At 40.1% G+C, this 19,703-nt stretch overlaps 1 protein-coding gene and 3 non-coding genes across 4 annotated transcripts; all 4 read right to left on the bottom strand.

The window, feature by feature from the left end:
* Positions 1–7,403: 7,403 nt before the first annotated feature.
* Positions 7,404–7,496, bottom strand: TRNAI-UAU (transfer RNA isoleucine (anticodon UAU)). The gene is given in 2 exon segments: positions 7,404–7,439; positions 7,459–7,496. It is a non-coding gene; the product is annotated as a tRNA-Ile (tRNA).
* A 5,829-nt stretch (positions 7,497–13,325) lies between these two features.
* On the bottom strand, positions 13,326–13,418 carry TRNAI-UAU (transfer RNA isoleucine (anticodon UAU)). The gene is given in 2 exon segments: positions 13,326–13,361; positions 13,381–13,418. It is a non-coding gene; the product is annotated as a tRNA-Ile (tRNA).
* Positions 13,419–13,780: 362 nt separating this feature from the next.
* TRNAR-CCU (transfer RNA arginine (anticodon CCU)) lies at positions 13,781–13,853 on the bottom strand. The gene has a single exon. It is a non-coding gene; the product is annotated as a tRNA-Arg (tRNA).
* A 4,372-nt stretch (positions 13,854–18,225) lies between these two features.
* Positions 18,226–18,960, bottom strand: LOC128491719 (olfactory receptor 2M2-like; the record flags this gene model as incomplete). The annotated part of the gene is made up of 1 exon (XM_053464032.1): positions 18,226–18,960. A coding segment is annotated over exon 1 (735 nt), but the record flags the coding sequence as incomplete, so codon positions are not given.
* Positions 18,961–19,703: the final 743 nt, after the last annotated feature.

Genomic DNA, 19,703 nt, shown 5'->3' with positions numbered 1-19,703 from the left:
CTTAAATCCACTGAATCTCAGTCACTACAATTTAAAAATAGTTAATACACAGAGGGATGTGTAATCCCAGTATTGCTGCAATCAGGCCTCTTCCCTGGAGTTTTCTGAGTGATGCCCATCCCCGGGGTCCTTACAGAGAAAGGACGTCATGGTTTTTTAACATTATAAAAACCTCTAAAGCAGGCATTGTCTGTTTATTGCACGGTATGTCTTCTACAGAAACAGTGTGGGGTCCTATCAGGAAATTATTTCAACCGTGCTTCGGTTAGATCAAAACCTGAATCCTCTGATATGGTGATATAACAAGGTGGACCAGGCAAGTACGTTTTCCAAAGCTCTGGCTTCTAAACCTCATTGATAAAAAAGCAAAGAAGAATACTAAATGACTTTTGATATATTTTTTTTAATATTTTATATACCTAATTATCTATGTCTTGATGTCTAGTTAGGTGATAATAAGAAGGTACAGTAGATATATTTTAATCATTTCCAATATTTTTCTTCTGAGTGCTTCATGTCTACAAAACATTCCCTTTTGGTATCTTACTTTGAAATGCAAATATTCTGGCAGTACTTTAAGACCATAACGTTGACTTAAGACCTGTTCTCTGGGATTCTCAACCCAAATTGGGACTTTAGGCAATGGTGTGTTCTAAAGGGCTTCATAAAATCAAGATCATGCAAGATAAAAGTCATGTCCAACTTCCACCTCTCATGTCCTCGTCTGCAACTCGTTAATCCCCACTCTACTCAACTTTTAGAGACTTGACCAAGTGGGTTGAAAGTACGTGAGATGTTACTGTATGCAACTCAAGGTGTATCGCTAACTTTTTTCCCCAATTTGTTTTTTAACCTAAAATATTTTATTTAGATTCTTTGTAGGTTTTATATAAATCTGTACATCTATAATATCTCTGATTTCAGGATCCTGAAGCTTCACTGTTTGAAAAGTTCAGCGTGAAGAGAACTGCATAACCTGAGAACAAACCTTTGGACTTTCATCGATATTGCGTCACTGTAATACCATCTCTACCTGCTACTTCGTCTTTACGTTTAACACTTGGGCTTTACACAGAATACTAACTGCACATTTAAGATAGAGCTGAAGCACCGAGAAGAAACAATTAACCCTTGTGTGCCTATTTCTGTAAAATCTGTCAGATATTTATATCTTGTTGTCTCCTCTCTTGATCTCTATGTTTGAAATAAACCAGACCAAAGTGACGGAGATTCTGTTGTTGGGTTTTCAGAATCCTCAGATGTTTAACTCTTTAATATTTGTTGTGTTACTTGTGATGTACATCTTGACGTTAGTCGGGAACCTGCTGATTATTATACTGGTGGCAAAGTTTGATAGCCTGAAATCTCCCATGTATTTCTTCCTCACTCAGCTGGCATTGAGCGACAACCTTCTGACCACAGTTATAGTTCCCAACATGCTTCACGTTATAATTAATGGAGGAAGCACAATATCTCTTTCAGGCTGCATCACTCAGTTTTATTTTTATTGTGTTTCACAAGCTACAGAGTGTTTCCTTCTCACAGCGATGTCCTATGACCGGTATTTGGCCATTTGCCACCCATTGCATTACACGTCCATCATGGATTTTAGGCTAAATGTTCAACTTATTCTTTATTCTTGGCTTTTAGCATGTATGATAACATTTATTGTTGCCCCTGCGGTTTCCGCTTTACAGTTCTGTGGTCATGTCATTGACCATTATTTCTGTGATCTTGCTCCTCTACTAGAGTTGTCTTGTACAAAGCATCCTGCTGCAGAACTCATAGATCTTTTCATAGGCATACCCTTTGTCATGGGAGCAGGCCTGCTAATAAAGTTACAATGAGTGGGAGGAGTCACATTGGTAACTGACTCCAGAGGGAGAGTAACTGACAGCAGCCATGACAGACACTGCCTGTGAGTTATGCTAGATGTTTCATGAATAAAGCAGTTAACAGAAGATCTACTGGAGTGTTTATTTCATGACATGGTGTCAGAAGTGCTGTTTACCCTACATTAACAGTCTGCAAGTTTGCCAACATGTCCAAGTTTCAGCCTCCTGAACCCTTTGATTTCTGTCAGCCTGCAGCATGGCCAGCATGGCGTCAGAGGTTCTCCCGGTTTCGCATCGCTTCAAAATTGGATAAGGAGAGTGGAGAGGTACAGGTTAACTCACTCTTGTATGCCATGGGGAAGGATGTAGAGCCCATATATAATGCATTCATTTTCCAGGAAGGGGAAGAATATAACTTTGATATTGTCATGGACAAACTGAGTGCCCATTTTGTCCCACGGAGAAATGTAATCCATGAAAGGGCCTGTTTCTATAAACGCAGTCAGCTAGCAGGAGAGTCTGTGGAGTCCTTTGTACGCAGTTTATTTGAAATGGCAGAGTACTGTGAATTTGGTCCTGCTAAGGAGGAACACATCCGTGACCGAATTGTTATTGGTGTAGCTGATGCTGATGTGTCGCAGAAGTTGCAGCTGGAGCCTGAACTGACACTAGATGTGGCTATCAGAATGGCACGCCAAAGCGAGATGGTAAAAGCACAGAATGTGACCATGAGGTCTGAATGCATGGTGAATGAAATGCAGACTACCACACGTTCTATTAGAGAGAAGCATAGTACGGGCAGTAGGCTGCAGACTGCAGAAGGGCTGAAATCACGCTGCTCTCGCTGTAACCGCATTCATGGACCGAAAACCCCCTGCCCTGCTAAGAATAAGAGATGTAGAAAATGCAATCGCATGGGTCATTTTGAAGTTACATGTAAAACAGAGATGGTAAAGGAAATTGAAGTTGGATGTGAATCTGAATGTACAGATGAACTATTCCTTGGATCAGTATCACAGTGGCTGGACACCGATGACTGTTGGAGTGTGGAACTCCCTGTGATGGGGGCATGCATCAAATTCAAGATTGACACAGGGGCAGATATCTCTGTTATGTCTGAGAAAAGCTTTAAATCATTACCACAATGCCCCATCTTGGAAGCTAGCAGAGCATGTGTCCGCAGCCCAGGAGGGCGTGTAGACTGTGTGGGCAGATTCCTCGCACGCAGTGTGTATAAATCAAGGCACTTCACCTTCTGGATCTATGTCATAAGAGGTCGGTGTGGTAACAACCTCCTTAGCCGCACAGTGGCTTGTAGATTAGGCCTTGTCTCTAGAATTAATGAAATACAGAGTGACATGTTTGGAGACATAGGACTATTAAACTGTGAACCGGTACGGATTCAACTGAGACCCGATGCTGTTCCTTACAGTTTGTCTACTCCTCGCAGGATACCATTTCCTATTTTGCCCAAGGTAGAGGCTGAACTGAAGCGTATGCAGGCTCTAGGGATAATTGAGGTGGTGACGGAAGCAACCGACTGGTGTGCACCCATGGTGCCGGTAACAAAGAAAAATGGAAAAATCAGAATTTGCGTGGATTTAAAACGTCTGAATGCGGCAGTAAAAAGAGAACGGTATGTCTTGCCTACACTTGAGGATATTGCACCTAAGCTGGCGGGGGCACGATTCTTTTCCACACTAGATGCCTCTAGTGGATTTTGGCAGATCCCCTTAGATCCAGGTAGCCAGAAATTAACTACTTTTATCACCCCTGTCGGGCGGTTCTGCTTCCGCCGCCTCCCTTTTGGCATCTCCTCGGCTCCAGAGATCTTCCAGCGAGAGATGAGTGCTCTCTTGAGGGACCATGAAGGCGCAGTAGTTGTCATGGATGATATTCTGGTCTATGGCTCTACAGCAGAGGAACATGATCACCGTTTGGAAAAAGTGCTACAGACTATCAGACAGTCTGGACTTAAGCTGAACAAAGATAAATGTTGCTTTAAACAATCTGAATTGCGCTATTTTGGACATCTTGTAAGCAGTCAGGGCATAAGGCCCGATGAAAGCAAAGTACGTGCCGTCACAGAAATGAAAAGCCCTGCGACAGTGCAAGAACTTAGGCAGATTCTGGGTCTTATTAATTTTCTGGGCAAATTCTTGCCAGATCTATCAACAGTTTTGCACCCGGTGACCGAACTGTTAAAAAATGATGTTGCCTGGTACTGGGGTGAGCCCCAAGAGAAGGCTTTGGCTCAGGTGAAGAAGATGTTGGTGTCAGCACCAGTATTAAAATTCTATGAGTCTACCAGGACAACAGTGGTGAGTGCAGATGCAAGTTGTTATGGGCTTGGCGCCGCACTGCTACAGGAACATGATGGGGAATTGTGTCCAGTGGCCTTCTGTTCACGGACCCTAACAGATACTGAAAAGCGGTATGCCCAAATTGAGAAAGAGTGTCTGGCGGGTGTGTGGGCCTGCGAGAGATTTCAACGATATCTAGTGGGCCTGGATTTCTTCAGCCTGGAAACAGATCATAAGCCCCTGGTGCCTCTGATTAACTCATTTGATCTGGATAAGGCCCCAATTCGCTGCCAACGGCTACTAATGCGCCTTCTGAGGTTCAATGTCAAAGCCATACATGTTCCTGGGAAGAGGATGGTGGTAGCTGATACTCTGTCAAGACTTCCCTTAGAAGACAGTGACTTCTCTGACTCTGACTATGAGGTCCAAATGTTTGTGGACTCTGTTATGTCTTCACGTCCAGTTTCAGAAGCAAGACTAGAAAAAATCAAACAAGAAACCTTGCAGGATGCTGATCTCCAGGATGTTATCCGGTTCATTCGGGAGGGTTGGCCAAGCTGCCGATCCGCCTGTGTGTCCCTAAGCAGGTATTATACTGAGAGGGCTCACCTCTCTGAGGTGGATGGCCTTATTCTTTTCCAGGATAGGATTGTCATCCCAACAAGCTTAAGGCGCGAGGTGCTACAACAGCTACACCATGGCCACCAGGGCATCACAAAGTGCAGAGAAAGGGCTGCGCTATCAGTTTGGTGGCCTGGCATCAATGTGGATATAGCAGAACTGATCTTAAGGTGTGCTTTCTGTCGTGATAATCGGCCTACTCAGAGGAAGGAGCCCCTGGTAACATCCCCACTGCCTGGGGGCCCCTGGCAAAGGATTGCTGCTGACCTATGTGAGATGAGGGGTAGGAGATACCTGATTGTGGTAGACTACTACTCAAGATACATTGAAATAGCACCTCTCACTGCAATGACTAGCCGAAGTGTCATCTCCCATCTCAAAAGCATGTTTGCTAGATGGGGCATTCCACTGGAGTTTGTGAGTGATAATGGCATGCAGTTTGCCTCTGATGAGTTCAAAAAGTTCAGTGAGGAATATGATTTTCGGCACACCACGTCTAGCCCACACTACCCGCAGTCCAATGGGGCTGCTGAGAGGGCCGTCCAGACTGCTAAGCATATTCTGAAACAGCAGGATCCGTACCTAGCCCTCATGGCTTATAGGGCCACACCGCTGCAGGCAACCGGTACAAGTCCAGCTCACCTCATGTTGGGCCGCCACATGCGTACCACTGTCCCTCAGTGGAATCTCAGTGTACCGGCAGGTGATGACCTTCCATGGGCAGTGAAGGAGAGAGACGAAAAGATGAAGACGTCTTATCAATTCTTCTACAACAGAAGACATTCAGCACGCCCTCTGTCTAAATTGTCCCCTGGCCAGAGTGTTAGGGTGAAGCTAGACCAGGAGACAAGCTGGAAGACCCCTGCTACTGTTATATGTCACTCTCAAGACCCACGTTCCTATGTAGTACAGACCAACACAGGTGCTGTGCGCAGGAACCGCAGGCATCTCCAAGCTATTCCAGATTTAGACTGCGGAGAACAACCTGGGGAACACTGCACTGATACTCCACTGGCAGATAGTGGACCATGCCCAGTTTCGCAACCAGAGCGTAATACAGTTGTTCCAGGAGGTTCCCAGGTCTCTGCTGCCTCCAATAACTTCAAGACAACTTCCAGCGGCAGAGTGGTGAAACCTCCAATCCGTTACAGGGACACAAACTGTATAATGTTTAGTTAGTACAGTAACATGAAGAATGGGCAGAATAATCCCTATGTTACTGGGGGCTAGGGTAGTCTACCCCGATGCCCAAGTCAGGAATATGTTGTTGTTTAGTTTAAAATATATGCATATTACCTACCTCCCTGCTGATGGTACCTTTTATATTGTTATGTATTGCTGGTGTTTGTTCTTATTTCTTTAAGGAGGAAGATGTCATGGGAGCAGGCCTGCTAATAAAGTTACAATGAGTGGGAGGAGTCACATTGGTAACTGACTCCAGAGGGAGAGTAACTGACAGCAGCCATGACAGACACTGCCTGTGAGTTATGCTAGATGTTTCATGAATAAAGCAGTTAACAGAAGATCTACTGGAGTGTTTATTTCATGACACCCTTTGTAACCATTCCTTTCCTCTTTATTATTTTCACATACATCTCCATTGTTATCACCATCCTTGGTATCTCCTCCAGCGCCGGGAGGCAGAAAGCCTTCTCCACCTGCAGCTCTCACCTGACTGTAGTGTGCACCTACTACGGGACTGTAATTATAGTTTATTTCGCTCCTTCCAAAAAACAATCATTTAACATGAATAAATTGTTATCTCCTTTGTATACAGTGCTTTGCCCTTTTGTTAACCCAATTATATATAGCCTTCGAAATGACGATATTAAGATAAACTTGAAAAAGTTTATTATAAATGGCCTCAAAAGAGTTTAGAATAAAGTCTATTGGGTATTCAATGTATACATTTTTGTCAAAAGCCCACATATGCACTTAAAAAAAAAAAAAACTCGCATACACTGGCATGCAGGAGAGCAAATCGCCAATTAATTAACCTGTAAAATGCAGGCGAGTTGGCGCTCATTTCCTTCCCTCTTACCTCAAAGTCTGGGTGACGGCAAAAATCACAAGGGCAAAAAATCTTTGGTGGAAAAAACTCTTACAGCACCCATGATCAGCAAAGCCATCAGTCATCTTCTTTTGCTGAAGAAAAGGATCATCCAAGAAATAAAACACGATACATACTAAATTGTTTTTTCTATATTTTTAATGCATAGAGAGCTATGTTTTGAAATGTCATTATCCATATATATTTCCTAAATCACAGACAGTTTTATTTCCTTATAACTACAAAGCAATTAATAAATACTATTCTAAAACCATGTATTATGTTAGTCTCAATATTTTTTCATTGTATGAAACTTTTTTTTTTATATAAAATCATCTACATCACTAAAATCACATTCAGAATCAATATGTACTAATAATATAGCCAATTCTTACCTACTGAGCATGTGTAGACCACCAGGGAATCGCTGTCGGTTGGTTTGGAACCATGAACTCTCCCAGCAGTTCTTAACCGCGGTCAGTGCTTCATTAAGCCGTGTTAACGTCTACTAATGAAAATATTGGAGAAAATATATTCCTGCACATTATCCCTTAAAAAAATCTTTCAAATAAAACTTGAAAGCTTAAAGGGAAGTGCTCCAGGTGAGGCTTGAACTCACAACCTCGGCATTGCTCAACAAATACTGCCTTATAAGTACCGCGCGCTAACCGATTGCGCCACTGGAGCTTCGTGCTGGTGTCACCTTACACTCGGTTTTCTTGTTTTGTCACTTGCAAACTTAACGCTCCTCTGTGGGACAGCGAAAATTGATGAAAAGGCTTCTTGCACATTAAGAAAGGTAGCTTGACCAAAGTTCGCTTGAAGCCTTTTCAGTCCAGAAGCCAATTGTCTGTTTTTTCTTTCAAAATAGGCGTGTGGAAAGCTTTGTGATTCCCATGCATTCCTCCACGGCCAAGTTGCTCAGAGTGAATGTCTAAGACTCAGACAACTGCTCTGAGCAACTTGGCTTGGGAGGAACAGGGATTTCAACACACTTGGCAAAAAGCAGGGCAAGGCACACCACGGAGCAACTTGGCTTGGGGAGACTAATGGCTTCAATGTCATGAGTCAAAGGTCCGTAAGAGCAGCTGCCCTTCATTAAGGGAGCTCAGTGCCGGTCACCGATAGAGTCGTTCATACAGACCTTTACCGAAACTTGGCCTGGGAAGGCTCCAGGAGTTAAAGCTCTGTGCGAGTGATTCTATTGGTCGCCGGCAGGGGCCTCCTCTGGCATCAACCAATGAAGGCCAGCTTACGGTATTATTATTTTTAATGTCTGCCCTCATTATTTTTAATTATTCCTTGGGCTTTTTTTAATTTTAAGGAACAAAAGGCTTTAGTGACTTCACACATGACTACTAGATGGATCTGGACAAGCTTTTTACTATATAAGTGTCAAGTGAGTGGACAGCTAGAAGATTAAGAGGAAGGTGTTTAGTAGAGATGTGTATTAGTATATATTTCTTTATACTCTCTATCTGACTAGACACATCCCATCTCTCATCACTCTAAACACTATACTTTCCCTCATGCCCCAATGTACGTAAAGTAAGGGAAGATAGTGTCATTGTCAGCTCCTCTGTTTTTTTGGTATGATTAGTGTTCTTTAAGTCTTCCTTTCTTAGGAATTTTTGGGCGGCAAACAAAGACCAGTGGGTGCACAGATCACAGTTGAATGGGTTGCAATCCTCCTTTGAGTGCTTGGATTAACATTCTGATATTTAGAGGAAGGAGGTAGGTTGGGATTTTTTGTATTTTGTCTAACATTATGTCTCTCTCACAGTACAGGGCCTATAAGTTCACTTTATCATATTTCACCCTGCCATCCACCTAAACACTATAGCCCCATATTCATTTAATAACTCACTGCATGCGATGCGGAGGAATACATGGTCATTGTCGATTTCTCCTTGGTTAATAGCGGGTTCTATTGACCTCTATTTTTAAATGTATTCTACCTTTCCAAACTCGCATGCACTCACATACAGATTGTAAGTACGTGAAGTGCAGGACATAGAATTACATTTCCTGGAAGAAACAGACAGCAGCCGTGCATCCCAACCTCATAATTTGTTAATTGGAATTAGAGTTCCTTAACCTTAACCTTTTTTCCATTTGGTGAGGCATCTTCTTACATCCTATAGGATCCCCAAGCATGGGATGGAAAGAATGGAAGGAAGCATTGGATGGGTACCATGCCTCTTGTCTTGTAGGTTTATTTTTTTTTAAGATGTTTATTCAGTACTTGATGGAGGTATGGGTCAGCTTTGTACCCCCCTTTTATACCTCTCCTCTGATTGTGACATATTTATAAGGAAGACTTACACAAAGTTATGCATTGGAGGTTTGAAGATATTTTTTTTCAAGAGATGATGAAATACATTTCTCCATAGCATAAAATAGCTCAGTTACTGTATTCACTAAGATGTGAAGCAGTCGTTCAAGTTAAGGATTAACTCGATTGACCTTTCATGATTGAGAAGGCATGCCATCACATGTTAAAACTTGGTCATGTTTGTAAAGTATTAAAATTATAGAAAAAAATAAAAAAATACTTGGTAAACAACTTTTTTGTCAAATATTTTTGCAAGGCCATGTAACTATAAATTTTGCGAGTTTTATGTGAGGTCATGTGAGTGAATGCAAGTTTGATGTGAAAATACATGCCCGGAACTTACAAAAATTATGCACTCAAGGTAAGATAACAAAGAAAAAGACTAAACTAAATAAATCATTAGAAAAGCTACGATCCTTAGGACCTGTTTTAACCACAAAAGCACCATTTTTCCTATACTCCATGTGTGGTAATAAAAGAACTGAGGGGTAAATTGCTCTATATTACCCTACCCAATCCCAAACTCATAGGTATGTGGGGCTAAATATTTTTTATCTTTCTCATTGCGGCCATGATCTCAAGGGAGTCTTAGTGGAGGGGAGGTTTTTTTTAAATTTAACTCCTTCAATACCGCAGAACAGAGATGGAGGGAGAGAGGAATGGAATGGGGTCTGTGTCCTGACAAAGGGAATCATATTTATTTTAAATCCCCTCAACTCAAATGCTAGAAGGTGAGACACTCAATGCAAGTGAATGTACAACTTGTTTTGCAAGTGTTAGAATCTGAGGGTATGCAATTGGGGTTGAGTCAGCTCAATCTAGTTAACCTTAAGTTGATTGACTGCCTGTCAAGACTTCCATCCTGTAAAGAATCACTTGACCCTTCCTAAATAAATAGTAATTAGCGCTAAATTAAATGAAATGCCCATCCCTTTATACTAGGTTTTTCCTAATGTTACATTAGGTTGAGTTTTGTGTTCTCTTATAACTTTCTGCTCAGGTTATTGGTCAGTGGGGTTCTCTATTACTATACAAAGTGAGCTGGGATTTGTGAAATATTCTCTATTTTCCTGGAAGATGCATGAATTTGATTTAAAAATCCCAAATCCAATGAACCTGAGTCACTTTAACTTAAAAATAGTTAATACACAGAGGGATGTGTAATCCCAGTATTGCTGCAATCAGGCCTCTTCCCTGGAGTTCTCTGAGAGATGCCCATCCCCGGGGTCCTTACAGAGAAAGGACGTCATGGTTTTTTAACATTATAAAAACCTCTAAAGCAGGCGATGTCTGTTTATTGCCCGGTATGTCTTCTACAGAGACAGTGTGGGGTCCTATCAGGAAATTATTTCAACCTTGCTTCGGTTAGATCAAAACCTGAATCCTCTGATATGGTGATATAACAAGGTGGACGAGGCTGGTAAGTTTTCCAAAGCTCTAAAGGCTTCTAAAGCTCTTCGAAAAAAGCAAACAAGAATACTAAATGACTTTTGATATATTTTTTAAATATTTTATATACCTAATTATCTATGTCTTGATGTCTAGTTAGGTGATAGAGTGATAATAGGAAGGTACAGTAGATATATTTTAATTATTTCCAATATTTTTCTTCTGAGTGCTTTGTGTCTACAAAATGTCCCTGATACTCCCTTTTTTAAATCTTACTTTGAAATGCATATATTTTGTCAGTATTTCAAGACCATAATGTTGACTGGTGCCAAATGAGGCATACGACCTGTTCTTTGGCATTCCCAACCAAAATTGGTGTCATGTCCAACTTCCAGCTCTCATGTCCTCGTCTGCAACTCGTAAATCCCCACTCTACTCAACTTTTACAGACTTGACCAAGTGGGTTGAAATAATGTCTGTCAATAATACACTAGTGTTTTACGCATTTATATATAATAGCTGAGATTTTACTGTACGTAATTCGAGGTTTACCACTAACTAAATTCTTTTAGCTAAAATATGTTATTTTTCTTCTTTGTAGGTTATATTTGAATCTGTACATATATAATATCTCTGATTTCACTGAAGCTCCAAGTTCAGTGTGAAGAGAACTGCATAACCTGAGAACAAACCTTTGGACTTTCATCGCTATTGGGTCACTGTAATACCAACTCTACCTGTTACTTCGTCTTTATGTTAAACACTCAGATTAACTGCTTATAGAACTTTTAGTTTCCTTAAAAATTGATTTGGGTTTTTACAAAAAATATCAACTTGTCTCTATGAGGTAAAAAAACTGCAGAATTAAGATAGAGCTGAAGCACCGAGAAGAAACAATTAACCCTTATGTGCCTGTTTCTGTAAAATATGTCAGATATTTATATCTCCTCTCTTGATCTATATGTTTGAAATAAACCAGACCAAAGTGACCGAGATTCTGCTGTTGGGTTTTCAGAATCCTCAGATGTTTAACTCTTTAATATTTGTTGTGTTCCTTGTGATGTACATCTTGACGTTAGTCGGGAACCTGCTGATTATTATATTGGTGGCAAAGTTTGATAGCCTGAAATCTCCCATGTATTTCTTCCTCACTCAGCTGGCATTGAGCGATAACCTTCTGACCACAGTTATAGTTCCCAACATGCTTCACGTTATAATTAATGGAGGAAGCACAATATCGCTTTCAGGCTGCATCACTCAGTTTTATTTTTATTGTGTTTCACTAGCTTCAGAGTGTTTCCTTCTTGCAATTATGTCCTACGACCGGTATTTAGCCATTTGCCGCCCTCTGCATTACACTTCTGTCATGGATTTTAGGCTAAATGTTCAACTTATTCTTTATTCTTGGCTTTTAGCATGTATGATAACATTTATGGTTGCCCCTGCGGTTTCAGTGTTAAAGTTCTGCGGTCATGTCATTGACCATTATTTCTGTGATCTCGCTCCTCTACTAGAGCTCTCGTGTACAAAGCATACTGCTGCTGAACTCATAGATCTTATCATGGGCATACCCTTTGTAACCATTCCTTTCCTCTTTATAATTTTCACATATGTTTCCATTGTCATCACCATCCTTGGTATCTCCTCCAGCGCCGGGAGGCAGAAGGCCTTCTCCACCTGCAGCTCTCACCTGACTGTAGTGTGCACCTACTACGGGACTGTAATTATAGTTTATTTGGCTCCTTCCAAAAAACAATCATTTAACATGAATACATTGTTATCTCCTTTGTATACAGTGCTTTGCCCATTTGTTAACCCCATTATATATAGCCTTCGAAATGACGATATTAAGATAAACTTGAAAAAGTTTATTATAAATGGCCTCAAAAGAGTTTAGAATAAAGTCTATTGGGTATTCAATTTATAAATTTTTGTCAAAAGCCCACATATGCACTTAAAAAAAAACCAAAAAACCTTGCATACACTGGCATGCAGGAGAGCAAATCGCCAATTAATTAACCTGTAAAATGCAGGCGAGTTGGAGCTCATTTCCTTCCCCCTTACCTCAAAGTCTGGGTGACGGCAAAAATCACAATCTACCCCTTGGACCTGAAAGGGCAAAAAGCCTCTGGTGGAAAAAACTCTTACAGCACCCATGATCAGCAAAGCCATCAGTCATCTTCTTTTGCTGAAGGAAAGGATCGTCCAAGAAATAAAACACGATACATACTAAACTGTTTTTTCTATATTTTTAATGCATATAGAGCTATGTCTTGAAATGTCATTATTCATATACATTTCCTGAAACATTAAGCATTTTTGGGATAAAATCTTAAATCTGTAAATAATTCTGCATGCAATAACTCACAATGGCTCTAACTATTTCTTCAAAATGTCCATCCTTAGTATATATATTCCAAAAAAATCAATTGAATTTTTATACCAAACAATTTTATTTCCTTATAACTATAAAGCAATTAATAAATACTATTCTAAAACCATGTATTAATATTTTGTCATTGTATGAAACTCATCTACATCACTAAAATCACATTCAGAATCACTCTGTACTAATAATATAGCTAATTCTTACCTACTGAGCATGTGTAGTCCACCAGGAAATCGTTGTCACCCGATTTGAAACCATGAACTCTCCCAGCAGTTCTTAACCGCGGTCAGTGCTTCATTAAGCCGTGTTAACGTCTACTAATGAAAATATTGGAGAAAATATATTCCTGCAAATTATCCCTTAAAAAAACCTTTCAAATAAAACTTGAAAGCTTAAAGGGAAGTGCTCCAGGTGAGGCTTGAACTCACAACCTTGGCATTGCTCAACAAATACTGCCTTATAAGTACCGCGCGCTAACCGATTGCGCCACTGGAGCTTCGTGCTGGTGTCACCTTACACTCGGTTTTCTTGTTTTGTCACTAGCAAACTTAACGCTCCTCTGTGGGACAGCGAAAATTGATGAAAAGGCTTCTTGCACATTAAGAAAGGTAGCTTGACCAAAGTTCGCTTGAAGCCTTTTCAGTCCACAAGCCAATTGTCTGTTTTTTCTTTCAAAATAGGCGTGTGGAAAGCTTTGTGATTCCCATGCAAGCTTGTAGAGCCATGCTTAAAGGGGTGGTTTTGGGACATGGATTTCGGGTGGAATTGATTCCTGGCGTAAAAAAAACCTTGCCTACTGGCAGATGTCTTACGAACAGCATTACACTGGGCCAAACCGGTCCCTTGCTCGGTTAAGAACACCCCAGATGGGACTCGAACCCACAACCCCTGGCTTAGGAGGCCAGTGCCTTATCCATTAGGCCACTGGGGCATATGGTAGCAGCACTGGCTGGTTTTGGTGGCTGCAAACTAGTTTCAGAGAGCCCTCATTATGACTCTAGTTTGTTGCCCGACATACAAGATCGACTGTTCGCTCTGGGCTAAAACAGTCAATTAGAAAAAAAAAAAAACAAGCAAACACTACTTTTGGAATGTCTTTTGAAAAGAGCCCCAAAAATTGGACGCTCCTCTGGAAAATCACCTCTTTGGCACCTGCTTGATTTGCCTGGTTGACTTCTACAGGGAGTGCTAAAATAGCGACATCTAGTGGTCACTAGGAAATCCAACATTGAACCACATGCTGTAAAATATATTTTCTATAATAGCGACACCTAGTGGTCATCTAGTAAATCCGACATTAGACAACAAGCGGTGAAATACTTTGTCGAATCTATTCTGTCATAGGACCAGAAAGGGTTAAATTGTCTCTTAATCTTTAGACCTTGATCACACAATCCTCAACAGGAAAATCAGTAAAATACATTCTTCTTTCTTTATTATTATTGCTAATAACTCCATGTAATACATAAAAACATAATTTTCTGAAAATGACTGAGATGAGCTGAAAAATCACACAACATATAATATCTGCCTCCCTACAGTCCTTCAATAAAGTGTGTCTTCTATGACAAGTGATAGAGCCATAGACACATTTTTTATTTTATGCACGACTCCTTGACACATTAGTGAGGCTGACCGTGGATCCGGGGAGGAAAGCCCTCCCCACAAAAAGAACGATGATCGGTGCGGCGGCGCCCGTCTAAAAGAGCTTAGGAAGCGATCGGAATCGATAAACGGTGTTGCTCACATGCCTCGATATCGAGGCATGTAGTAACATAAACCCCCTACCCCGATAGCCTTGTGATTGCTCTGAAGAGCAACCACAAGTGCCATCATGCAGATGACGTTGCCCTATGGGAATTTATAATGCCAATATTTTAACTCTTTCCATGCAGGAATTTTTGTGAAGCGATAGAATTATAGGACTTTCTCATAAAAAACTATATATATATGAGTGGTGATCTGGCTACTGAACCTCTCTCTTGAGTTCTGTCTAAAGTGGATATAGAGGTGAAAGGTGATCATTGTTGACCTTATTTGCATGTGCCTACCCAGAATCCCTTGTGGTTGTGGCAGCAGCAGAAGCTTTCTGCCTTATTTGGTAGATGTAGATGAGTGTTTAATGATTCTTCTGCTACGCCCTTAATTTTAACTGGAAGGATTTTCCATCACCTTTACCCACCATAACTTTTGTTATTGGTATTTCTGGTTATTGCAGCTAAACTAAACATTATGGAAAGGGAAACAAATGTTATCAAACAAATACATCCTATAAAAAGTTAAAAACTACCTAACGTGGCATAATTTATATTCAAATGACAATTAACCATTTCAGTGCCTGTAAAACTATGCAATAATGTACCTCTACAGACAAGCAAGGATTATATTTGATAGGGCAGCTTCTATTGCAGGAATTGTGTACACTACACACATTCCTTCTCCCTCCTATCTCTTCTATCAGTTCTCTCTCACACATGGACTCTCTCCCTTTGTTGCACCCCATCCTTCCTCTTCTGTCAGTATATTCTCTGCAGCTGCGCACTCTCTCGCACAGTGACTTCCCCCCACTCCCCCGTCAGTATCTTCTCTGCAGCTTCACAGACAGATCATAGGAGACCAAACAATGGCTGGAGAAGATGGGTGAGCAAGTGGTGGGGTAGGTACAAGGCAGTGGAAGTGGACAAGGGTACGGACGAGGCAAGAAGGGGAGCGAAGACTGTGGGTAATGGGCACAGAGAACCCTAAGGGAATAAGGACAGGAGGCACAGACATGACCAAGGGAGAGGAAAAGGATTGGAAATTAAATTCATTTTGCCAAAAACGAAAGGAAAACTCTGAAATAATTTGGGGGCCTTCTGTACAAGTTTCTTGGAAAATCTCAGTAGAGGTATGATGGGCATTTATATATATATATATATATATATATATATATTTATATCTGACAGGTAATATTAATAATCAATACAATTTGACAATAATAATTATAAACAGCAAAATAAACTAATATTTTAACCCCTTAAGGACAATGGGCAATCCCTAAACCCATTGAAAACAATGCATTTGTCATTAAGGGGTTAAAGAAAATTGATCACTGATATTTCATATCAGTACCATCAAGTACCATCTTTATGCTATATTGTAAATCCTGTCTGCACATGCGCAGATGGCAGTTTCCCGGCAAGTCAGGTGTTAGGTGATGCAGCTTGCTTAGAGAAACCACCAAATGCACACGTGCAGAAACGCCACAGAAATCTATAAAACAGTAGACAGTAATGGTGTTTACTGAGCGTAGACCAGACATCCATACTGGCAGTTAGCAGGGAATGATGGAGTTGCTGTCAGAGCTCTTGTGCATGAATGAGGAGTGAGAAACAAAATGCAAATGAAAGCAGTGAGCGGTGGAAAGGAGAGGAAAAACAGAATAAACAGAAAGTAGACTCAGTACTTAAAGACTACGGTGGGACGCTCTGTACCCCGACTGGGTACTCCTGCCAAACGTTGCTTCCTCCTGTCAGGACACCAGCGATTAACCCCTTCAGTGCCAGACAGAACCAGCATTGTAGAGAGAAGTGGGGACGCCACTGAACCGGAGCTGCGCTGGCACTGTGGCTAGCCGAAGCTTACTTAAAGTATCATAGCAGCCCACCCCAAGCATCAGACAGCACTCAAGTTGAGGTGGAAACATGACCCGTTTTTATTGAAAACACACCAATATTTAAACATTACAAGTGGTTAATATGCATACCATAGACACAGCAAACCACACACAGTTCTCCATCAGGTCCTCCTTTGCACATGGCTCAGTATTTGATTCAACCCACCAGCGGATCACTATTGTAGTCTGTGGGGAGGACGGAGCAATTTAAAGTCTTCTCTGGACACCATTAATGAGATACCTGTGTGGAGGGCTTTAAATTGCATGAGAGTCTCAGTGGGTTAATGGCAGTGCAGTCCAACTGATTTAGCTCCTTCACAAGTAATACAGCCATAAAAAATTAGATAGGATTTGATGAAATTGACGTAGTGGCGAGCTAATGGCCATATAGTTTGACAAAATCCCCAATATTTATGGCTGGGTATTCACTGATCATTTCCTTTGTTGTGTGTACCTATTGGTCGGACTCTGAATGCTTTTTAGGGTCTGCTCCCCTTTTCTGCACCTTTTGTGCATTTAACTTGGCTTTCTTAGTGGTAAATCATACATGGTTTTCAATTCATAAATGCACGTTTTGTTATTGTCATTTTAATCTCCTCATTCCGTAGACTGTATATAAGAGGATTCAACAGTGGGGACACAATAGTGTAACACACAGAAACCATTTTTTGTAATCTTAAGTACTGTTCTTTAGACGGAATCACGTAGTTAAACACCAGCGCCCCATAATACATACAGACCACGGTCAGGTGGGAGCTGCAGGTGGAGAAGGCTTTTTGTCTTCCAGTTGAGGTTGAGATCTGGAGGATGGCGAGAATGATATTTATATAAGTTACAGAGATAACAATTACTGGCAGAAATAATATTGGGATAGAGCCTACAGCAATGACTATTTGCGTGTCTGAGCATGAAAGTCTGAGAAGTGGAAGAAGGTCACAATAAAAATGGTTAATTATATTTGACCCACAAAAGGTCATTTTATGAAAAAGGACCATATGTGATAAAACAAGAAGTATTCCACATACCCAAGAGGAAGTTACAAGAAGAATACAATGAAGGGTTATATATTTCCCTTAAGAGCATTCTCTCCAATTTCCTGCTAATGGGGATAAGGATTAAATATTTTTTTAAAAAAATGAATCCCTCACCCTATTCCCAGTATTCCCAAGGTGGCTAGTTTTCAAACATATAGGGTTTGATGGGAGTAAATTTCATTGACTTTTTTTATTTACTTTGATAAACCATTGGTCAATTAAAATTATTTACATTTTTTCATTCATTTCACACATACTTAGAAAATATTAAGCTTAAAGCCTAAACTGAGATATCACATGACCGACTTATGTATACTTATTAAACAGCTCATACTAGACAAAAAAAATAAATGCAGCAATGGTTACTGTTAACCCTTGCGGCATATATTTTTTTTTGCTAGAGAAACAGAGATAAATATAATAAGATAATCCAATCATCTCTACATTATGTTAATTGTCTCTGTATTAAATTTATTTTATTTATATCCACGGGTAAGGAAAAAAGCATTGTTGTTGATACATAAATTGGTGACGCTATATTGAACTAGGAGTCTGTTCATTGTACATAGTTTTTAATTTATATTTTTTTTCCGGAAAATCATTTTTGTTATTGTCTTTTTAATCTCTTCATTCCTTACACTGTATATAAGTGGGTTTAATAGCGGGGTCATAATAGTATAACACACAGATATCATTTTTTGTAACCCTAAGTAATGTCCTTTAGATGGAATCACATAATTAAACACCAAGGTCCCATAATACATACAGACCACGGTCAGGTGGGAGCTGCAGGTGGAGAAGGCTTTTTGTCTTCCAGCTGATGTAGAGATCCGGAGGATGGCGACAATGATGTTTATATAAGACATAGAAATAAAAATAAAAGGTAGAAATACTAAAGGGATAGAGTTGAAAAAGTTTACTGTTTCACTAGCTGATATGTCTGAACAGGAAAGTCTGAGAAGTGGAGGAAGGTCACAATAAAAATGGTTAATTGTATTTGACTCACAAAATGTCATCTTGTACAAAAGAACAATATGTGGGAAAGCAAACACTAAACCACATACCCAAGAAAAAGTTGCAAGAAGAATACAAAGTTTGAGGTCCATGATTGTGGAATAACGCAATGGGTTACAGATGGCCAAATACCGATCGTAGGACATCACGGTGAGGAGGAGACATTCGTTAACAGTGGGCACAGAGAAAAAGTAGAATTGGGTGAAGCAGCCAGCTTGGGATATAGAACTTCCTTCTTTCAATATAACCTGCAGCATTTCAGGTTGAATGGTTGTAGAGAGAAGGATGTCATTGAGAGACAGGTGGCTGAGGAAGAAGTACATCGGGGAATTCATATGGTGACTTATGGAGACAAACGATATGATTGTGAAATTAGCAAATAATGTTAACATGTAAATTATTAGAAACAGAAGAAAGAGGATGATTTTAAGGCTGTGAATGTTCTCAAATCCCAGAATCCGGAATTCATTGATTGTTGTCTTGTTCATTAGATTCTCTAAGATGTTTTTATGTAAAAATAAATGCATGAATATTCTCTGAAACAAACAAAAAAAGTCATTGTAATTTGCTGAAAGTAGCAGGGTATGTCATCAGCCAAAAAGGTTGAAAATAGATAATATATGTCAATAAATAGCAAAATAGTTAATTAAGTAGCGTTCCAAAGTATCTGTAAAATATCAATCATTTAAAAGATTTATCTTTTATCCTTCTTAGGCAATAATAAAAACCATAACGATTCTGAGTAATGAGCTTACCTGCCTCCTGCTGATGAATTTTAAATGCATTAAGTCTGTCTATGTGCGCTGTGAATATATTTATACCTTTTCAAGATATTCTGTAGGAGGTCACTAGGGATGGATATTCTACAGAGGTTTTCAGGGAAGGACCCTTGTGTAGACAATGAACAAAGGGACAAATTGCATCATTTCAGAGGCAATTTCAATTTGTTATAAACATATAATCACATCTCATTTAGAAGTTGTTGGGTTTTTTTTTGCTAAAGACAGTGTGTTCTGATATCTGTATATATGTCTACATATTGTAAATAGTACTATATTGGGTTGTACCCTTACACTAC

This window comes from Spea bombifrons, chromosome 4 (assembly GCF_027358695.1).
Source record: "Spea bombifrons isolate aSpeBom1 chromosome 4, aSpeBom1.2.pri, whole genome shotgun sequence".
NCBI classification, from domain to species: Eukaryota; Metazoa; Chordata; class Amphibia; order Anura; family Pelobatidae; genus Spea; species Spea bombifrons.
Note: the sequence above shows the minus strand (reverse complement) of the source record. Positions and strands in the feature narration are given on the sequence as shown.